The sequence below is a fragment of the Falco peregrinus genome, chromosome 8 (assembly GCF_023634155.1).
Source record: "Falco peregrinus isolate bFalPer1 chromosome 8, bFalPer1.pri, whole genome shotgun sequence".
Taxonomy (NCBI): Eukaryota; Metazoa; Chordata; class Aves; order Falconiformes; family Falconidae; genus Falco; species Falco peregrinus.
The window spans coordinates 42,744,205-42,767,621 of record NC_073728.1 but is presented as its reverse complement, the minus strand read 5'-3'; the positions used below and the strand labels follow the sequence as shown (position 1 = coordinate 42,767,621).

General features: G+C 43.5%; 1 protein-coding gene across 6 annotated transcripts in view; it reads right to left on the bottom strand.

Annotated features, from left to right (window-relative positions):
- GALNT13 (polypeptide N-acetylgalactosaminyltransferase 13) overlaps positions 1-23,417 on the bottom strand; it is a 158,486-nt gene that overhangs the window by 81,311 nt on the left and 53,758 nt on the right. For all 6 annotated transcript variants that reach the window (XR_008748587.1, XR_008748585.1, XR_003552159.2 and 3 more), the window contains exon 4: positions 13,923-14,091. Coding sequence is in view for 2 of the 6 variants with exons in the window: in XM_055813015.1 (XP_055668990.1) it covers positions 13,923-14,091 (169 nt within the window). In the remaining 4 variants the exon portion in view is untranslated. The remainder of the gene's footprint in view (positions 1-13,922; positions 14,092-23,417) is intronic.

The window sequence follows — 23,417 nt, the reverse complement described above, 5'->3', positions numbered from 1 at the left end:
CCTAATTTCATAGTAATGCACATAAAGACCCATACCAAAGAGTGATGAATGTATCACCATGCAGAAAGAGCCTCTGCAAAACTGCCTCTTAAAAATGATCGCACTGCATTTAAGCAAACTGCCAAAACATCAGAAGTCACAGAGTGAATTAAATCAATAAATTCATCTTTTCATAGGTGCAGTTACCGTCCACTGAACTTTATGCCTTGCAGTTGTTTTACCATCTTAATTTAGCGTCACGTCCACACACGTTATTTTTGAAGCATGACCAAGAATAATTTCACATAAAATGGAAGACGTCACCTTAAAACAGCTTATCATGCTTACAAAAACAACTCCGTGTATTTAAATGTGTTCTTATGTGGAATAACATCTTACATGCCAATTCTTAGGAAAACGTTTATCAGTTCACAAATGAGCTGAGGGAAACTCAAGTACCTATAGGACAACTTCAGTGCTGATGTGTTTAACACAGGGTGCTTGGTGGCCAGGGGCTGAGGCTGAGGAGGGCAGCAGTGAAGGCAGGCAGGTGCAGGAGCGCCTGTGCCAACAGAGGGAATCAAAGGCACCCTCAAGTGGAACGGGGAAGTGGTGGATGTTGGACAACCTTAACCATGCCTTGACGCCTCTGAATTCAGGGATTTCATTTTGAAAGCTGTCCCAGTAACAAAGCACTCCAGCTCAGCTATACAATACTGTCAAACGCCTTCCAAAAGTTCATGATTGTATATTGATTAGTGCAATAGAAGTGTTCTCTGAAAAGCAAGCGGAGGGATGACCTGACAGGACTGACAGTTCTGACAGACAGAGACTGGACAAGGGTAGACCCCGCCACACCATCGGTAATTGCCTGTCACCATCCTTCAGCCGCCTTCTCCCCCCAGCCCCTTCCCAATGAAAACAGATGGCAAGATGCACCCTGAAAAAGATTATGATACTGCTTACCATGGTAAGGCTACTACTAGTTATTTTGGTGTTTAAATCTCGCAGCTGGCAGCTGGTGTGGCTTGGCTGCTTTGTCAAGGTACATTTTCTGTAGGATACACTACAGAAATCAAGCAAATGCTTTATCAGGGGGTTGGACTGCGTTATCTCCAGAGGTCCCTTCCAAACCACACCATTCTGTGATCCTCTGATATTGCTCCCATCACAATGAAGCATTTAAAAAACCTAGACTGCCCATTCAAGAGAAGCACCTTTCCCTCCCTACAGGCTCCGCAGCATTCCGCAGCAGCGCTGGTTTTGCTGTATGAAGAACCAGAGGTCAAGGCTCTAAGGAGAAGCCATGCCCGGGACCTTGCAGTGCCCTGCCCCTGTGTCACCACATGCCCTCCTTGCCTCAGGAAGCACTTCAGCAGCCTGATAGCTCCTGATCCACAGTACGCCCTCAAGAAATGCTCAGTAACATCCTGAGATGTCCCCATCAGCACTGATCACCAATGCTGGCATCTTGGCCATCTACCCCTGTGTTCACTCACAGCATTTCTCCAACATCACCCCGTAGCTTTGTGGCGCACAACCTGAAATTGAGGCATACCTCTTGTTATGAAATGCAGAAAGCCTGAAATCTTGCCATTTCCCATCATCCCCCATGCCAGCACCCCCCGAGAGCACGTCAGCATGCACCATCTCCATGCTCAGGTGCTACTCGCCGCTGCAAAGATGAATGCACCACTGCATAGTGAAGCTGGCAGCCAGTTATATTTATCTCCCTCTAGACCTGGAACACGCCACCGCTGCGTTGATACCTCACAAGATGCCAAATCTTATCAGTGTGTATTGATTACGTGCCAGGGTGCTAATAGCACATAAGGAATGCTTTTTGTGCTCCGCTGTACCTGGCTTTCAGGAGCGCACTCATGGATTGTTATTCCTGTGGGACAGTGTTGGTATCCACAGAAATACTCCAAGTATTTCCACCTTCCTCTAATCTTGAACAGGATTTTAAAAAACATAAGGAAAGGTGCACTTAAATTAAAAGAATATATAAAATAAAATTCTGGCAAAACAACAGCTTCTTTGATGTCCAGCAGTACCAGCAGACCGTTTCTGGTCTCCCTCCACAAAGAACGGCAACCAAAACCCCCAGCTCTCCTTGCTAAAGTGGTTTTGAAGCAGCAAGTACGTGATGGGAAGCCAAATGCAGCACTGGCATGACTCCAGCCGCCAGAGCTGCTAAAACACCCTACAGCCCTCTCCAGAGCCAGGCCTCTGGCCAGCACCTTTACGGAAAACTTCAGGCAGCGAATGCTCCCCTACCACAAACCTTCCTGTCAAAACTGTTAATTGCGCCATGTGCAGATCACCAATGCTCCTTTTTGGTGTTTGGTTTTGCTTTCTGAAAATCACAAGTTGGACTGTAAGTTAAGTACCCCAGTAAGCAATAATTTATTTCTAGGGTGATAACTCTCCTACTATGAGAATCCTATCGCCTTAAATAGTCTCCGATCCACTTTAAACAAAACCTGCCAGCTACTCAAGGAAAGAGAAAGTGTGAAAATGAAATATATGGTTATCTCCAGAGGTCCCTTCCAACCCGCACCATTCTGTGATCCTCTGATATTGCTCCCATCACAATTTAAAAAACCTAGATTGCCCATTCAAGAGAAGCACCTTTCCCTCCCTACAGGCTCCGCAGCATCCCAGAAGACAACACTGTCCAAGGGTTCAAATTCCCTGCCAAAATGGCATTCATTTAAGCTTTATCTGTTGTGTCTCCTCTTGCCCACAGATACAGGTGGCGCACGAGGCCGTGCGAGCTCCACCAAGCACCAGCACTCCCGACCCAGAGGGTAACACGCCACCCTGTAACCCATCCTGTTGCAGCGTTTCAACACGCACAGCTGTAACCCTGCTTCAATGAACTTACTTCAAGTGCACCAGTTTGTATTTTAGACTGGAATTTATGCAATTGAAAGGTAAATAGAAAACAACTGAATAGGAACTTATTTCACTTAGAGGAAAGTAGAACTGTCCTGGAACTGTCGCTACGTTGTCTTACCAAATTTTATCGTACCGATGCACTCCAAAGCTAACCAACTTTTATATCCAGCAGATGATGAATGTGAAAATATCTTACAAGGATTTTTCTCTGTTGTTTCAGTAGAGTATCAATAGGTTTGCCACTTCTGGGAGCAAAGACCCTTCATTCACACCTTCAGCTACCACTGTTCATAAAGCTTTGGGTATAGCCTTGGATATCACCTCTTCCTTGGGGTTTTTCAGCTCCAAGCTCCATTTTAATATTTTTGAAGTTACTTTTACATCTGACGAAGAACACAGTAATACAGCACAGTATTGCCAATCATTGGAAGAGGCTTCCCAGGGAGGTGGTGGAGTCCCCATCCCTGGAGGGATTTAAAAGAAGCACAGATGAGGTGCTGAGGGACACGAGTTAGTGGTGGCTTTGGCAGCGCTGGGCTAACGGTTGGCCTTGATCTTAAGGGTCCTTTCTAACCTTAATCAAAGAATCAAAGAACAGTTTGGGTTGGAAGGGACCTTAAAGCCCACCCAGTTCCCACCCCTGCCCCGGGCAGGGACCCCCCCAGCCCAGGCTGCTCCCAGCCCCATCCAGCCTGGCCTGGAGCACTGCCAGGGATGGGGCACCCACAGCTGCTCTGGGCAGCCTGGCCCACCGCCTCGCCGCCCTCACGGGGAGAGGTTCTTCCTGATCTCTGACCTGCATCTGCCCTCTTTCCACTTAAAACAATGCAGTGTAGAGGTGACCATTTCTTTTTCAGAGGACTATACTAGAGGCCACTTTGGACTTTCTCTACCCTTTCCAACAAAAATCAAAAACCTATAATGGAAATTACAGATCAGATCAGGCTTTCTTGGATGGTTTTTGATCATTTCCAGTGCCATTTTTTGTTATATGATTGCTGAATCTTCTTTGAAGCTCATCAAGCCCACCTCAAACTTCCCCTTCATATTTTTCAAAATATTTTAGTAAGTATTAACTTTGAATCCTCAAATCTCTTATTCATATCTGCAATAAATGATGTAAGAAACAAAAAAATCATTTTCACACGCTTCTGCTTTCACACAGCTCTGGAGCCCCCAGCTAAGGGGTGAAATTCTGCACCACATGAAGTAAAGATGAGGGTGCTGGCATGCTTTCATGCTGCAAGCTTAGCTCTTCATTCAGCATTTGCCTGTAGTCAGAAGGTACATCTCCATGCTGTGCTCGGCAAAGCAGGTAAATGATGTGCTGGATTCAGAGGTTCCTCCCAAAACTGAACTGCTGGCAAGAAACCAACTGCAATAAATCAGCCAAAGGCTTGGTGACCCTATAGTCCTCTGTGAGCACCCAGCCAAATCCCTGCTCCTGTGCTGTCCTCCCCCCATGCTGTCCTCCCCACACATCCACGCACCGCCAGAAAGCTCATTTCATAAATCCACAAGGATTAGTACTGCACTATACAGCTGTCAGTCAGTACACTTCTGGAAGTCTCCAAATACCATTTTCAAAATTCAGAGTGCCTTTTCCAGTCTGTACACACCACCACATAAATTTCTGAGAAATTATTTTTCTTTTTATTTTGTTCTTACTTAAAATAATAATGCATAGATTTTTAAAGGAGTTTATGGGATAAGGTAGGAAGTAGCCGATTTCTCTGAATGAATGCACATAACCAAGCTGGAGGACAGCTTCCATCAGGGAGGAGATAAAACAGGAGCATGAATTACCCACACAGGCTTATTTCCTGGCATTCTTACAACTATTTCTGGCTACTCCCTTACAACAAAGTGAATTTTCTCTGCATGCCACAAGAGGTTTCAAAACACAAACCATCCTCTTAGTAGAGAGACACATGCCCCAAAAGAGAAGTTGCCCAGTGTTACATCCACCGCAGCCAGATACATCAGCACAGATGCCTACCTGGGTGGTGGCCAGCGCTACTGCAGGGCCAGGACTGCCTCAACTGGTCCTTATTTCTGCCTGGAGTTAAGAGGAGATGCCTTGCAATGCCAAAGCCATCCGCATACCTGTTGACAGAAGCTGAACCACGGATCTTTATTGCTTTGACTGTTTAGTGCTCAGAAATGAACTTATACTGATGATCTGCTTGTAGAAGCATCATCTAACAAGCTGCATGGCTGAGAAGGCATTTGCTTGTCTCAATGCCTATCCTCTTAAAAAAAAAAAAAAGTGTAGCCCCGGCCCCTCGCCCGTAAGGTCTCTGTGTGCCCCGACAAGGTCCCCTCTCCGCCTCCTCCTGCCCCGGCTGGGCAGCCCCCGCTCCCGCAGCCGCCCCGCACACGCCACCTGCTCTAGCCCCGCCGCACCTTCGTTTAATCATTAAGGATCTTCTTTTAGTAAAGAAGCTATGATTAGTTTTTCGTGCTGCTGAATACAATTTTGCAGGCTCTTCTCACTCGTCAGTCGTATCCAGAGGCTCATTCCCACATTCCCCTTCCAGGCACGTATAGAAGCTGAACTTTGTTCCTCGCAACAACTGGTTGGGCCAAGAGCAGCACTCACGGTAACCATCCGTTTCTGAGCCTTGACTTGCCAGGCAAAGGGACAGCTTTACACGAAGGAAGCAATTTCATGCTTGAAGAGCCTTGCACTATTAAGTCAGAAAATTGAGTTACAACTGCTTCGCAGGGTGGACCCTGCAGCCAGCGAGGGTCAGGATCAGCCCTGAGGTACATGGGGGGACTGTCCTGGGACGAGCTGCTGACAGAAAAGCAGAACTGAAATGAGATCGACCTACCTGAAATCCTTCTGTTTAAATACTACATATTTTCCTAAATCGCATACCACACAAGGACTAAACACCTACCAGTTCAACCTAGCACTGTTACATTATTTAGGGTATTTATGGGAAAACTAGGAACATGCTTATCCTTGCAATGTGGATAACCTTGACATACTTTAAAAATATGAAATAGCCACACATTTTAAAAACTAAACAGGCCATGCAAATCAAAATCTTCAATTAAGTACCCTCGATCCCCATTCTCAAAGGTCTGGGGGTAAAGCCGCATGTCAGCTGTCCTGATTATCTGGGAGAAGCTACGATGGGAAGGAGGTGAGGTCCCATCAGCACTGGCTTCCAAGGCAGCCTGCAAATTCTTTACTAGAAAAAAAAATAAAAATTAAACAATACCTGCCAAATAACACTGAAGTTATCCATTCTCTTATACAAACAGCTTAACCATTTACTACTATTCCAAGTCACTTGAAGCCATAAATAAAGAAAGTAAAAATACCTTGGTTAGATCAATTTTTCTACAAATAAAATCATTCTTTATGCTTAGAGTAGAGCGATATTTTGGGGGCCTCTCTAGTAAAGCCATTATCCCAGGCTGACTGCAGTGCTGCCAGGAACTGAAACCAGTTTTCAACTATTATAACACAAAGTAAGCAGCTGAATTCTTCTGGTTTACAATCAAATCTCCTCATGTTAACTGCCTTCCTCTAAAGCAGACTACGGACCACATGGAGCAGCGTGTCAACAAGAAGCAGGTTTATCTTTCTGGAAATCAAACTCTTTGCAAGTTCTTTGAACAAAGGACACCCTCAAAGATCCATGTGTACCATTGTCTACGAAAAAATGCCGCTTAGTGTAAGGAACTAACTAAGTCCACAGCCAAAACCGCTTCTGCAGCCTCCAGATGTAACCCCTTCTCCCTAGACACATTTCTGCTCCTTTGGTACATACACCTCCAGATGTAGAGAAATTTAATCTGTTTTCAGATTAACAAGAATAAGCCAATTCCATTCAAATGACTCGTACAGATTGACCTCTACTGAGCATTCGCATTTTCTTCTCTTCTTACACATGGGTGCTTCGCTGATGGTGTCTGAATCAAAAATCTTCCTTTTGTACCTGTGTCTGTTCTGTCACATACAGCTGTCCTCACGTGACACGCACATATATAGAGAGATAATATTCTTACCTGTGCAGGCCTCATTCCTAGTTAAAACAAAAACTGTCAATCTGATAAAGTCATTTGAAGAGCAGCATAAAGCAAAGCAAACTGCTGGTCTGTCTTGCAGGCAGCTCCTGGGAGCGATCTAAAGCCCACCTGTAAAGACACACTCCAACAGCTCCTGAGAGCTGGGCAGAGAGCAGGGGTTCCTTGCATCGCTTGCCCTCTGTCAGAGCTATGGCACCGGTGCATTTCTAATTTTAGGAGCAACCCTGTGGGTAAGAATCTCATGGCGGTTGCTGTTGCTTTGGCACTATGTGGAAATTGAGAGTGCAAACAATTAGTTAGTAAAATGGCAAGCTAGTAAAGAAAGGGCTACAAGCATTTCTTGAGTTACTGCTGCACCCTATTAGGCTTAAATTGTGTATAACCACAGTACAGGTAACGAATGAAAAACCTGGTACATTATTGTCGTTTGTTACACACCAGCTACCAAATGGTTAGAAAAGATACTCTACATGGAATCTCCCCAAGCATACCAAGATGCTCCACGGTGAGGACGTTTTGCAAATGCCAACTTAGGTTTATCTGGAAATGTGACCAAAAAAAAAAGATGTCCTCTCATTTCCTGAGCTTAGCCCAGCTGATTTGAGCTGAGGCGTGCTCTGCAGACAGGTCCTGCCCCTGCTCCAGCTGGCTGTGCCATGAGGGACATCACATTGCCACAGCCACCAAGGGGTAATGGCCACAGATTTTAACTGATCCTTTTGTTACGTGAAAGTACAGATGAAGGACTCACAAAACCAGATTAGAAGCCAGATGTTCACTTGTGAACATATTTTTCTCATTGCTGGAGAATTACTTTTATAATCTTAACACTCTTTAGCTAATTTATACATCGGGAATTGTCTTTAACCTTATACAGATTACTTGTATGTACTTTCTCTCCCTACTGGCAGCCAACCTGGGTGATTTTTTCCCCCTCAGACAAGGTGAAATAATTTCTAAACTGTCATTTCAAAGTAATTTCTAGCCCAAACTCATTGCCGAATTCTCCCCAAGCTTACTTGCTCATGAGTGGTTTATAGATTCTCTATGTGTAATGGTATATACACAGTAAAATCTTAAAAAATAAATAAGCTTTTAATTATACAAAGCTGTAAGCAGATAAGAGTTCCTTTGTTGCTGGGTTTATGTACTTTATCCACCACGACTTAGAGCCGGGAAAAACCCTAACACAACACTTTCTGGTGCAAGACAAATGGATTAGATGCAAGCATTACAAAATAAAACAATTTACCCTCCCTTATCAGGGCCAAATTGCAAGAACAAATAGCGGTATCACAGACAAATCTAATCAAAGCTTCCTGCCCTGTAACACGGAGTTCGAGGCACTAAGGGATTTTCACAGATGTTCCACAAAGGAAATTTCCACAAGCAGCGATCGCCATTTCTATACTACTTCCTCCAGAGCCTTTCCCTCCACCCTGGGACCACCCATCAAGGTTTTTGCTTCTAAGAAGCCAACCCAGAACTATGGCACCAAGTTTAAGCCGCAATTACAGTTTCAAAAATGGTAATGTGTGATTGTGTTTCTGATCAGAAATGTATGCGCATAAGCACAGACACACACACAAACACAATGGAAAACAGCTAACTTCAACCTAAACTTCAATAAGAAAATCCAATTAAAATGGTATGGGAATTTGTAGAACAGCACTCATCCAGAAAAGATTGACGATGGATTTCTTCCCTTGCTGGAGAAAATACTTTGAAATAAAACTAAACATTTCTATGATGAATTAAATTGGGTTTAAGGTTTAATCAATAGCTACTTCAAATTAGACCTGACACTGATTAAAAATCTTCAAGTTGGCCATTACCAACAGAACTTGGGCAATCGAGGGACATTCTTTGGTGGGCAGCACTAGATGTAACGGGGAGCAAGTTAACTGCCAGCATGAATGTCGTGTTCATGTGCTGGACTGACATCTCAGCGCAGGAGCAGAGATGCGCAGGACTCCGCCATACTGTCCCGTTACAGCACACAGGAGGTGCCTTTTGCGCTGTCCTGGTGAGAGAACTCATTCCTGCAGAAGTGTGAGCCAACTCATCGACTTTGTGGAGGTCAGGACTGCGCATCAGGCCAATTCACAAACATCCCCGTTTGGGAGAAGGGCAAGACAAGAGGCAGCCGCCTTATCACAAAACTGTAAAGGGAATTTCTCATTAGCCACCAACCAATCCAGCCTTCCTTTTCTTCCTACAATTCATAAAGTGAAACTTTTTTTTAGAAATCTAACATTTTTCCTTTGAAAAAAATATCTCCCTCATCTTACAAACACAAGTACTGTGGTTGCAGTGTAAATCCAGAATTAGCTCACAGTCATCGAACATTTAATCAGAGAGTCATAACAGGTTTCAAGAGCTCTTTCATCTGCTAATGTGAAAAAAATTAAGATTCCCTCAGATTATTTTTTTTTTTACTCTTAAATATGTGTTTCTTATTCAGACTCTTATGACATACACACACACCCCCCTCCGCTTTGATCGTTTGGAGGCACAACAGCAGCAATGATGACAAACAGTGACAGCCCAGGTACTATCTGCTGCTCTATATAAATACATACATACACATATAAATACATACACACACACACTCCCCAGTGAAAAAGCTACCTTGTCAGTGTACTACTACTAATTCACTGTCCTCTTCCCAATGACTTTGACAATAAACGTACCATAGCATAACTGAAGAATTAATTTCTAGAATAAGAAATTACAACAAGACTCTTCTTTTTTCTTTTTTTGGGGGGGCTCTTTGTTTCTTATCAGAATTCTCAAGTCTAGTTGTAGACATTAATTTGTGGCATGGACATCATATTATAATGCACAATTCTAAATAACTCTTGCAGAGATATAAAGGCAGTGGGAAACCTTTTCCCAGCAGACGACACTCTGCGTTTAGGGCTAAACCACAGCTGGAAATCATAAAACCTTCTAAACACAGGACTAATGGGTAAGCTGTGGGTTTATTTTCATTGAAGACAGGAGTGTGGGAAGTCAGACACATCATTTTCTGCTTTAAGCCTATACTTGACACCACCAGGAGCAGGAAGAGGACATCCCTGAGAAACAGGCATTCGGCTTTTCCAACATCTTAATCTTAAACCAGCCCAAGACAGAAAGTTGCTGCATCTGTCAGGGACATCTCATGCAAGACAGAGAAGAGGAGCAGTGCTTAGGACTGCTGCCAGTGGCTGTGACTCCCCTCCACCCCAGGGACCCCACACAACCCTGACGGCACATGAATCCTTAATTACTGGCGCAGGCAGCCAGAACGGAGACCGCGACTTAATGGCGTGGCACGCGATCTGAGCTATGTGAAAACGCCACTTACACACAGCGAAATGTTGACAGGCGAGAGGTACAATAAAAAGGTCAAGTCATGGCAAGAGTTAATTAGTCCTGTATAAATGCCCTTCATTCCTTTAATCCCCCAGCATCATTACCAAAATAGAGAGCCGCTTGGCCGCTTCCCGGCACGCACCCACGAAGACAGCGGTGGCAATGCCCTGCACGCCAGCCACTGCCTGCCCAGGCACAGCCACCCGCCTCCCGCGCCCCTGCGCCCACCGCCCCGCAGGCACCCACTGCCCGGCAGGTGCCCACCTTGCCCCCAGCCTCCCACAGAGCCTCCTCGCGCTGGCCCCGAGGCTTCTGCCACATTTAGCCAATACACCGACTTAACACATTTACACCTTGATAACATCCATCTTTGCAACAGCTCACGATTACTCAAAACGCAGCAGTATCCACAGCTCCACAGGTTATCACAGTTTTGTCACTAGACAGCACATGCAGCAAGAACATTTATTTATTTTACTTTTTTCTGTTCGTCTAATTTTGCTACAGAAAACTTCCTGGCCTCTGAAAGAGAAGCTTGCATTTATAACGTGAAAGGCACAGCGAGTTTGACACCCAGGGCAAATTGGATGCCTCTGTCCCCCACATCAATAAAAATACATCTTTCTGTTATACACTAAATATATTAACCATAAAATCATATTCTTCCTTAATAGCAAAGAATTATAAATTGGTTTTCAGAACAATTTAATACACCCTAAGGACAGAATATGTAAGGAAAGCACCTGTCTGAAGAGGAAAATGAGAAAATTATTTTTTTCCTAAGTCCCGTAATACTTCCTGTCCTTTTAACAAAGAATACGAAACATCTTTTCATCTAGAAAATGCATTTAGACAAGTTTCTCGCAGTATTAAAAAGCTCATCTCCCTTAGACTGAGCAGAACTATAAATTAAGCTGAACATTTCACTGGTTTCTTCTATCCACACTTTCTTTTCAACGAGTGCCACCAGGGAAAGAAGAAAGCCTTCCAAAACAGACCGAGAGACTTTGCAAGTGCCCCCCTTGTTCTCGTGTCTGCAGCACCCGGGTCTTCTCAGTCGGCTGCAAAGCCTGCAGGGAAGAGGAGCACACTCCACAGAACTGGGACAGCCTCGGCAGCCCAGTGCAAGCCGAGGCACCCACCAAGAGCATCGGGGTAAAAGAAAATAATTAGGAAGCAGCAGGAGAAACCCCAGCCCAGCATCGCAGCGCATCCTCCTCACTTCTCAGAAAGCTGCAAGATGCCCTGTGCCTGCTGCAACCATTGCAACACTGGAGCCAGCCCCACCAGCTTGTTGTGACCACTCTCCGCACTCTCACAAAGGGCAAGCAATAACGAACAAACAAGCCATAAAGCTTGCCCGATGCTTCCACTTTTTGTGAAATATATCTCTGCTAGCAATGATCTGAGCTGGTGTTTTACGGGGACTTGGCATCACCAAATTACAAATGATCATGTTGCAGAGAAGCATCACTCTGTTGTTTGTGGACAAGGTCTACCGTTAAAACCATGCTGCTCCTTCTATTATCTGCAGGCATTTACAAATAAAATCCAGGGAACAAAGCATTTCTTTTATTTTAGAGTTCACAGGAACCCAAAGGATTTAATTCCAAACAAAGCATAATAAGCAAGATTTCAGCTAAGTGACTTTCAATTTAAAAATCAAAAGTAATGGGAGATTTTAGAAGACATGACCACTTGTATATATTTAGCTATGTTTGTATTTATCTGATTTTTTTTTTGTATATAAGCTGCAGTACCTATAAATCAGACCATTTATGTAGGTGAAGGACAACAGGGAAAAAAACTGAATTGGAAAAGGTAAAATTCAATCAACACTAGCTTTCTATAAAAATTAAGCAGAAAAAAATACCCACCTCAAAAAATTTACTTCCAAAACTATGTAAGTTTGTATAACCCTCCACGCATGCAATTTCAGTTATAGATTTTTAGGAGAATGTCCTAATGCAAAAATTTCAAGATAAAATGGGCTTGACAGCATACTCTATCAGCTAGGCTAGCTTTAACACCGCTACTGGGAGACACAAGGAAATTCTCTTGACTACAGAAAAAAATGTATACAACAAATCTAGACTATTTATTTTCTTGTTAAGTACCATAATTTGCTGGATCTTTAGATAGTAATGGAATTCCCTATTTAAATGGAGATAAACACGCACCCTCACACTTTCACATCAAACACATGTGTAAACACAAGCCCCCCTTGTGACTGGAACAATTAATCCATAAATTCCATTAAAAATTATTCTGTAGACTTGGTGAAACACTCCCCCAAAGCTATTCCACCGTCTCAAAGTCATCACACAAACTTCAGGCTTCACTTAAAAATAAATTGTTACTAGACTTAAAAACAAAACAAAAACCCCAACCACAAAACCTCTTTCAGTTTTTATATTTTGAAAAATGTTCTGTAAAATTCTGATTGTTCTAGAATGAATACACTGAGAGCGGCCCTGCGGAGGAGGACCTGGGGGTGTCGGTGGGCGAGAAGCTCAGCGCAACCCAGCCATGGGCGCTCGCAGCCAGAGCCCCGGCCGTGCCTGGGCTGCCCCCCCAGCAGGGCCGGCAGGGCGAGGGAGGGGGCTCTGTCCCTCTGCCCCGCTCTGCTGAGACCCCCCGCAGCGCTGCCTCCAGCTCTGGGACCCAGCATAAGGGGGGCACGGAGCTGTGGGAGCGAGCCCAGCGGGGGCCACGGAGATGGGCAGGGGCTGGAGCCCCTCTCCTGGGAAGCCGGGCTGGGAGAGCTGGGGCTGTTCAGCCTGGAGAAGAGCAGGCTCCGGGGGGGCCTTAGAGCAGCTCCCAGCGCCTGAAGGGGCCGGCAGGAAAGCTGGGGGGGGGGCTTCTTACAGGAGCACGTGTGACAGGGCACGGGGGTGGCTTTGAGCGCAGAGAGGGCAGATGCAGGTCAGAGATCAGGTAGAACCTCTCCCCGTGAGGGCGGCGAGGCGGTGGGCCAGGCTGCCCAGAGCAGCTGTGGGTGCCCCATCCCTGGCAGTGCTCCAGGCCAGGCTGGATGGGGCTGGGAGCAGCCTGGGCTGGGGGGGTCCCTGCCCGGGGCAGGGCTGGGAACTGGGGGGGCTTTAAGGTCCCTTCCAGCCCAAACCGTCCTGTGAGTCTATGAAAACTAGAAGAAAACTCATCCTACAGGTAGTTTTTTGTATTGGTAGCATTTTTTTCTTTAGCAGCATTAAAATATCAATTTTTAAACGCTGAAAGATAGTTATGAAAATTTATAAAGTCAACATTGATGTTTTTATCATTTTAAAACCATAGAAATAATATTTTCCCTGAAGAAAAAAAATATTTAAATTATTCCAGGTGATAAGACACACCAGAGGGCATTTTGTTATGTGCCACAATGCAAACTGACTGCTAAGTTGACAATTTTTCAGCTGTTCACAAAATAAATTGCACAGGATAGTAACGTTTGTGATGCAGTAACTCTTCTCTTAAGACAGTTTGTACTAGAAGCCAAATCTAGAAAGAGTAAACCCTGGCATTTTCAAATGGCTTCCTTCGGCAACCACTGGTAATAACATCCATTAATTAACCTTGAGACGCTGCCATATCTCATGCCTTGAGAGGAGACTGGCGGTACCGCGGGGACTCACCCATCTAATCTCACGTCAGGCAAACTTCGGTTCAGGGCAATCAGGTCACTGGCCATAAGGTTAAACTGGTTGATTTTAAACAACTCTTTCATCTTCTCCTGGTCATCCTTGGGAATGAGCACAGCCTTTCCCATCTCTCCAGGTCCTTCTTGGCTTCGAGAAATAACAGCTGTAACACAAAACAGCAAAAGGCAACTTTTAGTATGCAGACATATGTTTTATTTTTCACCAACGGGGCTCCGCAAGTTTTGGTGTTCAACAAGGAACATTAAAAAATATATAACACACCACAGTTTTCTTTATGCTCCACTGTGAGGTTTTACCTCTATCTGGATCCTAATGTGGACTTAGCTCCTTTCTAAGATGAATAAAAAACCCAGATTTGTTCACTTGCAGCTTTTGGTTTAATCACAATGACAGCAAATGACTATTCTCAAGAGATTTACACCAGGATTACACAGCGCAACACCAGATTCTCTCTGAGACTGCAGACAGAAAAGATCTGGAGAGCACTTTCATAGCTATTGAAAATATTTGAAGAACATCATATTAAACTAACTCTAACCAACTTTTTTATTTAGTTTCAACCACCAGGCATGTGATAGCATAATCTCAACCCTTTAATAAATAAATCAATTAATTTTCAGTGACAAAAAAAAAAAATCTATCCTGAAAAGTACAGTATCCCACCCTGACAGAGTATCTTTTACATATTATTAGAGACTAGTTTTGAGAAATATTTGTATAGCCAATTTTGAATTTTGAGGAAAATCCTAGTATTGCTTTGTGCAAGCACACAAAAATAAACAAGATACAGACTACCTTTTTAGGAAACAATATCTTAAAAGAAAGGAAACATCCCACATATAGAAGTATTTATAATCATTATTCTAAAGCAAAACCTTTAGACAGAAGATGACAGAACCGCCATCAGTTTTCTTCTCCAGCCTCAATGTGCAGCTAAGCAAAGAGGGCAGTTCCCCTCCCAGCTACTTAATACCTTGATGCTGCACCAACCCACAGAACGAGAAACACCTGAATCTGTAACTAATTTTACATTCACGCTTCAAATCAGCCTCTTGACTGAGGCTGATTAATTAATACTGATTAATTTGTCTTCAGTGATGACTGTTATTTGCTACTGTCATGAATAAGCAAAGTCCAAGCCCTCCGTGTCCGCAGCCCTGGGAGGGCAGCTTGCACACTGTCCTGGGGACCTGGCTGGGCAGCAGCCGATGCTGACGGTGACCTTCAAGCTGTGAACTTCTGTGCCAGATCCCAACATCACCATTTGCAATCTTAACAAAGGGATCTTGGCTTTATTTTTCTGCCACCACATTCATTTCTCATCTTTACTGTCAAAATTACTTTGAAATATTTGATGCTTAATATCCTGACTGTTGCTTATGAAGGCTCCTCTACTCACTGAAACAAAATTAACACATTTATTTTTGCAACAACAACAACAAGAAGCTACGAGAATAAAGCTTTTTCTACCAAATGCACAGATAAGTGACTTTTAAGGAAAAATCCATCCATTATTTTTTCAAGCAATTCAGACATCAGGGCTTGCTAGAACAACCTACAGGAAATATACAGAAAAGGCTTTCTAAAAAAAAAATATTACAGACTCTGGGCACAGAAATTTTGTTTCTGCAGTTCCACTTTCTGCTTCAATTGAGCAAAGAACATTTTACAGCATTACTTGATATATTTTTTTATCCTTCCCCTTGATCAGAAGTAGCACTTTTAGATGCTGCAACAGGAAGAAATTATTAGCTTTTCCTGTGATTACATGCGAAGATGAAACTGCTATCAGATAGATGCTGAAACCTTAAACATGGTGACTCTGAAGTCCTCTGTGTCCAACGTGATTTCCCAGGGACGACAGGCTCAGTGGTTAATGTCTATTGGGGTCAGTAGCATCCTCCCAGCAGCTAAACAGGCTGTGGCACCAGTACCAGCACTGAATGCATGCTTGAGATGCGATGAGATACCCTTTTTCATGTCTGAGCAGAGCTGCCGATTCCTCTCACCTGGCTTTGGGAAAGGATTTCATAACTACACTGCTATCTACGTTCCCTAATAGGCAGAATTTTATCTCTGAGAATACGTCACGCAGCCAAAACCGTTCAGACGTACCACTGGAAAAAATAAAAGTATAAGAACATAGCTGTGCTGTGCTTTTAGCTGCCTCTTAGCGCATTGCTGCACCTCTCCGCAGATATGCCTCGCCCACAGAATTGCTTGGAAACCTGCATTGCACACGTCCACACACAATTATATATGCTACTAAACTCCTCTCGGAGCATTTCATAAGGTATATTTATGTAATGCGTAATAGGAACATAAAATATTTGGGATTAATGGCTGGTAATTAAACTCTGCTATATCATCACTTTCTGGAGGAACGGTGAGACTCCTCAGAGACTGCCATTTGAAGAGCTAGTCCCTCAAGCTGCAAATGCTGTTTATGGAAATAAATTCTGCCTTCTTTTTGCTGGAAGAGGCAGAGGGCACAAATTTATGTAAACAGCAGCAAGGAGCAGGCAGAAAGAGCCAGCCTGACTGCTGAAACCGTGGAAAAACAGGTAAGAAGCACAGAAGGGAGCTTGGTCAACGTCTTCGTCCCCGAGAGCCACCACATACATGGAAGGGAAGGAATCCCTCAAAAAGGGGCAAACCTCTCTGAGGAGGAGAAGGGAATGATGAGAAAGCAAAGGAAGCTTGTCCTTGTGGCATCCTTCACTCTGACAACGTTTTGGAGGAGACATTCTCTGTTTTGCTGCTATATTTAAGGGTTTGTACTAGCTCCAAGGGCCTCACAGACCCCACCCAGAAGCCCAGGACCACCTCTCTTTTATACTGCATCAGCACATACATCTCCTGCCTGTCCAGGCAAGGAGCCATACGGTTCATGGTCAGACAGACCCACTGCAGCCCTGGCATGGGCAGGCAGAGGGGACCCGGGCATCTCGTGCCATAAACTGCCTCGTGGCAATGAAGCTGGAGGAGCACCATGAGGCAGAGCACAGCGAGGCACCCAGCCTAAATAGCAAAATGTTTTTACTTTCTGATGAAATACTTTGGAGGTGGCTAGAAGTATCTTAGTGGCCCTTTTTTCCCCTAGAAAATGGAAACTTTTCACTAAAATAAATTATTTAAGGGGGAGAAAAAAACAACCCAAAGAATTTAGCAACCCATTATTAGCAGCCGTTATCACAACAGTAAATTTGCTGCCTCTTCTTGTAGTAAGCCAAATATCAAAACTGTATCTCCTTAAAATCTAATAAAATGTTGGTGGCATACCAACAGAGAAGGGATTCATCTCCTAAGCCTAAATAATAGGAAGACAGCTGCAGAGGATGTGTAAACCCACTGCAATTTCATTAGAAGTTCATTAGAAATCCCAACTCATTGCAGTGTACCATCACAGGACGCTGACTAAACTCAGCCTGGAAACTTTTGTTTATTCTGTTTGAAAGCACGAGTTATATATTCCTTCATCTGCAAAACTAATTTTCGTTACAAGACTCTGTATTCTTCTATTGTTTACTAAGGTCCATCAAGATAGAACTTCAAAGATACTTTCCTGCCCTGAAGTTTATTACAAAACCAATCAGAAATTTCCTCAACAGCCTTTCCACTCTCACAGTTTTATTCAAAGCAAAGTACTATCAGATTATATTTCAATCATAGCTTACATATCTCTGGATGAAGAAACACTTAATTCTTCTATGGTTAAAATGCAGCAACCTTGACTTACTGAATCTTTAGAGAAGATGCACACGTTTTATGAATTAACAACGACAAATATGCTAACATTTTCAGAGGTGTAACCTGAATCCATATCCAGGACCATCTCTTACTGTATTTTCTCCCTCATATTTAAATAAACAAGTTTTGATCCCAGAGAGTCTGTAAGAAACAGTCCTCAACTGTCTCAAATCCAGCAGACACGAAGCGCACAACAACCCAGACATACTCACGTTAGGAAAAATAACACTTTCCATTTTCCAAACAATATGTAAAACATTAAAATAAGAACCAATTTAACATCACAATGCCAGAAGTGGCAGGAATATTTAGCAAATTAGTTATTTTGAAAATATTAAATTTGACCAAACTTGTCATAGAAAATTGAATTTTTGCTAGTAATGAACAGATTTAAGAATCTAAAGACGATGTCCAAAGTTTTCTACCAGGTATACACCAAAATTGGCTCTTTAAATGCACAAAGCCACTATAAATATTTCTACTGAACGACCTGTTATTTATCAAAAGCAAACAAAACATTTTTTATTGTTTTTCCAAATATTGACCTTATCATTTTGCCTACTTTTTATGTTCTGCTTTGCCCTCTCTTTCAAGGAAGCACAGCATACTCTAATAGTACAGCATACATCAAATCAAATTGTTCAGAATATTTTATGAAATACCGAATTTGTATTCAAGTTTCCATATCAAAATCCATATGCAAAACATACACACACACTTCTTCAATCACAGAACATAAACATAACACAAAATCTCTTCATCTAGAGGATAAAAAAATATAAATTTGTTTCTTATGTATTCAGAATGTATGAATGGTAAAAGAGGCAATAATCAGTGAATGCACGCTGCTGATTATGAATTACTCCACCTGTACTGGTGTTTATAAGCTGAAATGAGCAGAGCAAGCTATTTCCTGGCAGAGTACATCTTCAAAAAATATCGCTTAGAATTTCCTGTCTAAAGCACCTTTTCTACATAGCTTTTATACTTCTTTTCGATAGCACTGTGAAGAGCATTGATTTTAAATGACTCAGCAGCAAGTAACTCCAGCCCTCTGCAGTGGTGATGGGAAGATGGGCTCGTCACTAACAGGGGCTGCCCAGATCTTGCCAAAAAAATTACACAAATAGCGCAAATAGGAGAGGGTTTTCCAACCCCTGCTGCCTCCAGGCTTTTTCCCTGATGGAAAGAGCTGACTCACCCCCTAGAAAGCTGCGTGTCTCCATCAGGAGCAGCCCTTCCCAGCCCAAACCCACCGGTAAGACACCGCTGTCACGGTTCAAAGCACTTGAACTGACCTCCAGGCTTGTGTTTTAAATAACTTGGAATTGTAATGGAGACCCGAGGGAGGACTCAGGGACAACCATGATCCTCAAAGCCAGTGTGGAAGAAGCTGAGAGATGTCATTTTTCTATGTATCAATTACGTGGCTGACTATCAATAAGCTTATTAGCATGTCTGATCCATAAATACTTTGAGAGTGCTTCTGCTGCTGGCAATTTGAAAGTTTTAGTGAGTAACAAAACCAAACAGGAAACAAAAAACTTTGACTTATCTGTTAATTTGCTTTTCCTTTGTGTGGAAAAACCCACCTCCCCCCTTACCGGGCATTCCTCTTGCTGGTACGTGTTAGTACAGTACTGTGGCGTCACACTGACCTGGCCTTGCTGATGGGTCTCCATGGGCTTGTGTTGGTCTCCCGCACCACTCCTCAGTAATTTGAGGTTTTTTATTTACTGTACAACACCTTCCTGAGCTCCAGGGACATAGGTGCCAGCACTTCTGTCTCATGCTGTACTTCATGCTGTTCCAAGGCACTGGGCGAGGCTGCAGGTTTGACCGTTTGTACAACAGCCTCCTGAACTCGTTTGCCTGCGACTTTCTTTGCATGAGACCTTACCCCGAACGCACTGTTCAAGGCTCTCATTCACCAGTATATCCCAGGGTGGAAGGGATCCCTCTGGGAGCCTGGCAGGACCTGCACACGGAAAGCCCACCTGTCCTGGCAGCAGACGGCATCCAGGAGAGCCCTGCCTGCCCGTTAAATTCACTGATACATTTTGGCACTAACAGTCTGCATAACATAAATAAGATTCACTCAGGCTTAGAAATCTTAAAATCACAAACTCTGCCCATATCCAGAAGAAAGAGGAGACCCTGTGTGTGTCGATGATGGGGGGATGCTGGAGATGAGGGGGTATCAGACAGCAGAACCGACAGCACAAGGATGTCGGGAGCTGGAAAGCATCCTCGCTCGCAGCATGGGCACCTGGAAACAAGTGTCCAGCACAAGCTTCAAGCCCTGCCCGCAGTGAGAGGGAGAGGACAGATGAAAAACCAATGAGGATTTCTAGGCTGAAATAACAGGGGAAATAATTTTTGCATACCAAATTAATTCACTTTTATGAGAACTTACATTAGAATACTGTATTTTGAGTCACATTCAAGATTCCTACCTTCCCTTGACCATACTCCCCTTCACAGAGTGAAATGAGTCTGTCTTAACAGCTTTTTGCCAGCTCTATAAACACAAATGTTTGCATCCCTAATATATTTTAGTGAATTTACAAATAATGTCTTAATCCTCAGCAACCATCAAAGCTCATTAAGCATCTTTCCTATATACAAGTTACATGAGATTATGCCATGTCAAAAAAGAAATTAGGTTTTAGATACCCGAAATACTTCAGGGAATAGTCCACTTCCAGGGAAGGCTGAAGAAACTGAAATATTTCAGAACTGTAAAATTTGTGTTTTAGATGGTTCTGTCCTTACCCAAAGATACCTTGGCTGAGAAGGAATGAGCAGAACCAACACCTGGAGGAGCTGCTGAGGTGTGATGCCGTCTCCTTGGTGTATCATACTACCCTTGGCAAGGCGTGGTGGCCTGTGCTTTACTAATCTGAGATCCTCTGTCGTGTGTGTCGAAGACAGAAACTATTTCCGTGATTATTTTTTTTTTAGGCTTTTTACATAAGCTACTTATAGCTTGAATAATTTGGTAAGAGCATCAGAAAGCCTTTCTGCTTTCAGTGGGGATGAGTTTTGGGCAACATCTACTGTGGATCTGACAGACAGCTGTCCATCCTGACACAGGAGGACAAGCTTCAGATGCACACCTCACTCCTGTAAAAGGACAAGAGACAAATACTTTCATACACTTACCACAGAACAGTTTGTGTGGGGAGGGACCTTAAAGCCCACCCAGTTCCCACCCCTGCCCCGGGCAGGGACCCCCATCCAGCCTGGCCTGGAGCACTGCCAGGGATGGGGCACCCACAGCTGCTCTGGGCAGCCTGGCCCACCGCCTCGCCGCCCTCACGGGGAGAGGTTCTTCCTGATCTCTGACCTGCATCTGCCCTCTCTGCGCTCAAAGCCACCCCCGTGCCCTGTCACACGTGCCCCTGTAAGAAGCCCCCCCCCAGCTTTCCTGCCGGCCCCTTCAGGCGCTGGGAGCTGCTCTAAGGCCCCCCCGGAGCCTGCTCTTCTCCAGGCTGAACAGCCCCAGCTCTCCCAGCCCGGCTTCCCAGGAGAGGGGCTCCAGCCCCTGCCCATCTCCGTGGCCCCCGCTGGGCCCGCTCCCACAGCTCCATGTCCTTCTTAAGCATACACATACCTATACACATATACAGATATACACATCTTAAACAGTAAACAAAACCCAGAGGAGGACGGCAGCGTCCAGCTTCTATCACATTAACCACATTACAGCTGCCAGATGCGTATGACACATACCTCATCTCTGTTTTCTACAAGGATTGTATTAGCGCCATCTTCTAATGCTACAAATTCACAGTGCGAAAAACCTTAAGAAAGCAGAGACCGAGTTTCTTCTCCTCTGTAGATCACACTGATTAATGAACTTGAAATTGCAGTCTACTTGTCATTGTTTAAATGTAAGATGAAAGAAAGGAAATGGGAGAGGAACAGGGATGGAAGTGGATCTCAGGTCACCTAAGCTTTCCCTACACCACAGGACACAATTAACTGGACCTAAACCATCCATGGCATATGTGGGTTGGTGTTTTAGGGTGTCTTTTTAAGTATTTGCTTTGAAACCTCTGAAGAAAAGAGTTTTTACAGCCTTTCAAGGCAACTTAGCAGCAAAACAGATTACTGAATTAGACTCATACCTTGATACATCTGAGGAAACAGAAATATTTTCATGAGCTAAACACATAACTGATGTGTTTTAATAATATTTAAGGGTTGAGCACAGGCAAAGTCAGAAGTAGGTGTGGAGGATCTCAGCTAAAGCCAGTGAATAAACAGCAGGGAGGAGCCTGACCAGAACCAAAGTCTGTGCTGAAGATTCAATGCGTAAAATAAGAAAAACTTCTTTGTCAAGTAACTTACAAGAGAACTATGAAAACCATAGGAATAAACAGTATCGGCAGCAGAACCAATTGGACGAAGCGTCTTCAGGCCTCTTGCCCTTTTAGTATTATAATTCCATAAACCAAATCCCTTTGTTTTGTATCCATTTGGGAAAGGCTTCCATTAAATCACAAGATGACAAATCCTTTCCTAGATCAGGACAAAGGTCTGTCTAGCTTAGTACACTGTCTCAGATCATGGCAGAAAAGGTAAGACACAGGTTTTAAAATAATTCTTCCAGAGATTTCCCTTTACTCAGATGGGGGCTGTACCCAGACCGTCATGTTCAATAGATTGCCATCAACTTGTGTACTCCCTTTTAAAATCCATTTATTTTTTAACTTAACTGAGCACTGCTGGCAAAAAAAAAAAAAAACACCAAACAACAAACCAACTATCCCTTTTATTTGTGGGTATTTCTCTCTGCATTTATTTGCTTTGGATTTGCTCTCTCACATTTTCATTGGTTTTTACCTTGGGAGACACAGTGAATCCCTGATCAACCTTCTCTGCCTATTTATGCCTTTACAAATCCTCAGTTTATCCTTCTTTGCTTACCGCTTTTCTAAGCAGTAGAATTATTTTATTTAGTCTCTCCCCACCAAGAGACCAAACAGTACCTGAAATCATCCTTGCCTGCCTTTTCTGAAGCGCTAGTTTCACTCAATAAAATTGAGCTTGGTTTGAATCAAGGACCAGGTAAAAAAAAAGAAAAGAAAATAAAAAAAAAAGCTTTTGTCCTTCAAGGGCATAAATTCATATGCTTCTAGCAAAGCAAATGGGTCTGCTTTAATTTGCAGCAGAAGTCTTCTTCTGTGATTATCTTTCAAGATCCTGAAACCAAAGTAATCTGCAGTTCTCTGCAGAGTTCTACACCTTGTCACACTTCTGTAATTTCAGAAGGAGCTGTATACACTTAACACTTTTCAAAGGAGCCATCTGCATGTGCCTCACAGTGCTTCAGTTAACTCTACTTAATAGTTGCAACTAAGAAGGAGCAATGATTCAGCAGTTTTGCTTGTTAACTTACTGAAGCTGATTTCAAATATATGTGAAGCGTGGGTTTTTTTAAAAAAAATACATCTATCAAAAATAGCTTTACCTCCAAGCACAAGAATTAACGGCTCACCTCTTCAATGACCATCTTGGTGCATGCAGGGATAATGGAACTGACATGAAGCATGCCCACAAAGAATAAAAATGCTATTTTTCCAGCATCCTGCCTGCGGACGTTTTTCATCATCTGTCAGTGGAGATAGGCCTCCTCTGGAAATGAAAACAACCCCTCCACAAGGGCTTATTACAAGTGCTGAGTTCTTTGGTGGAGTGGAGAAAAGAAAG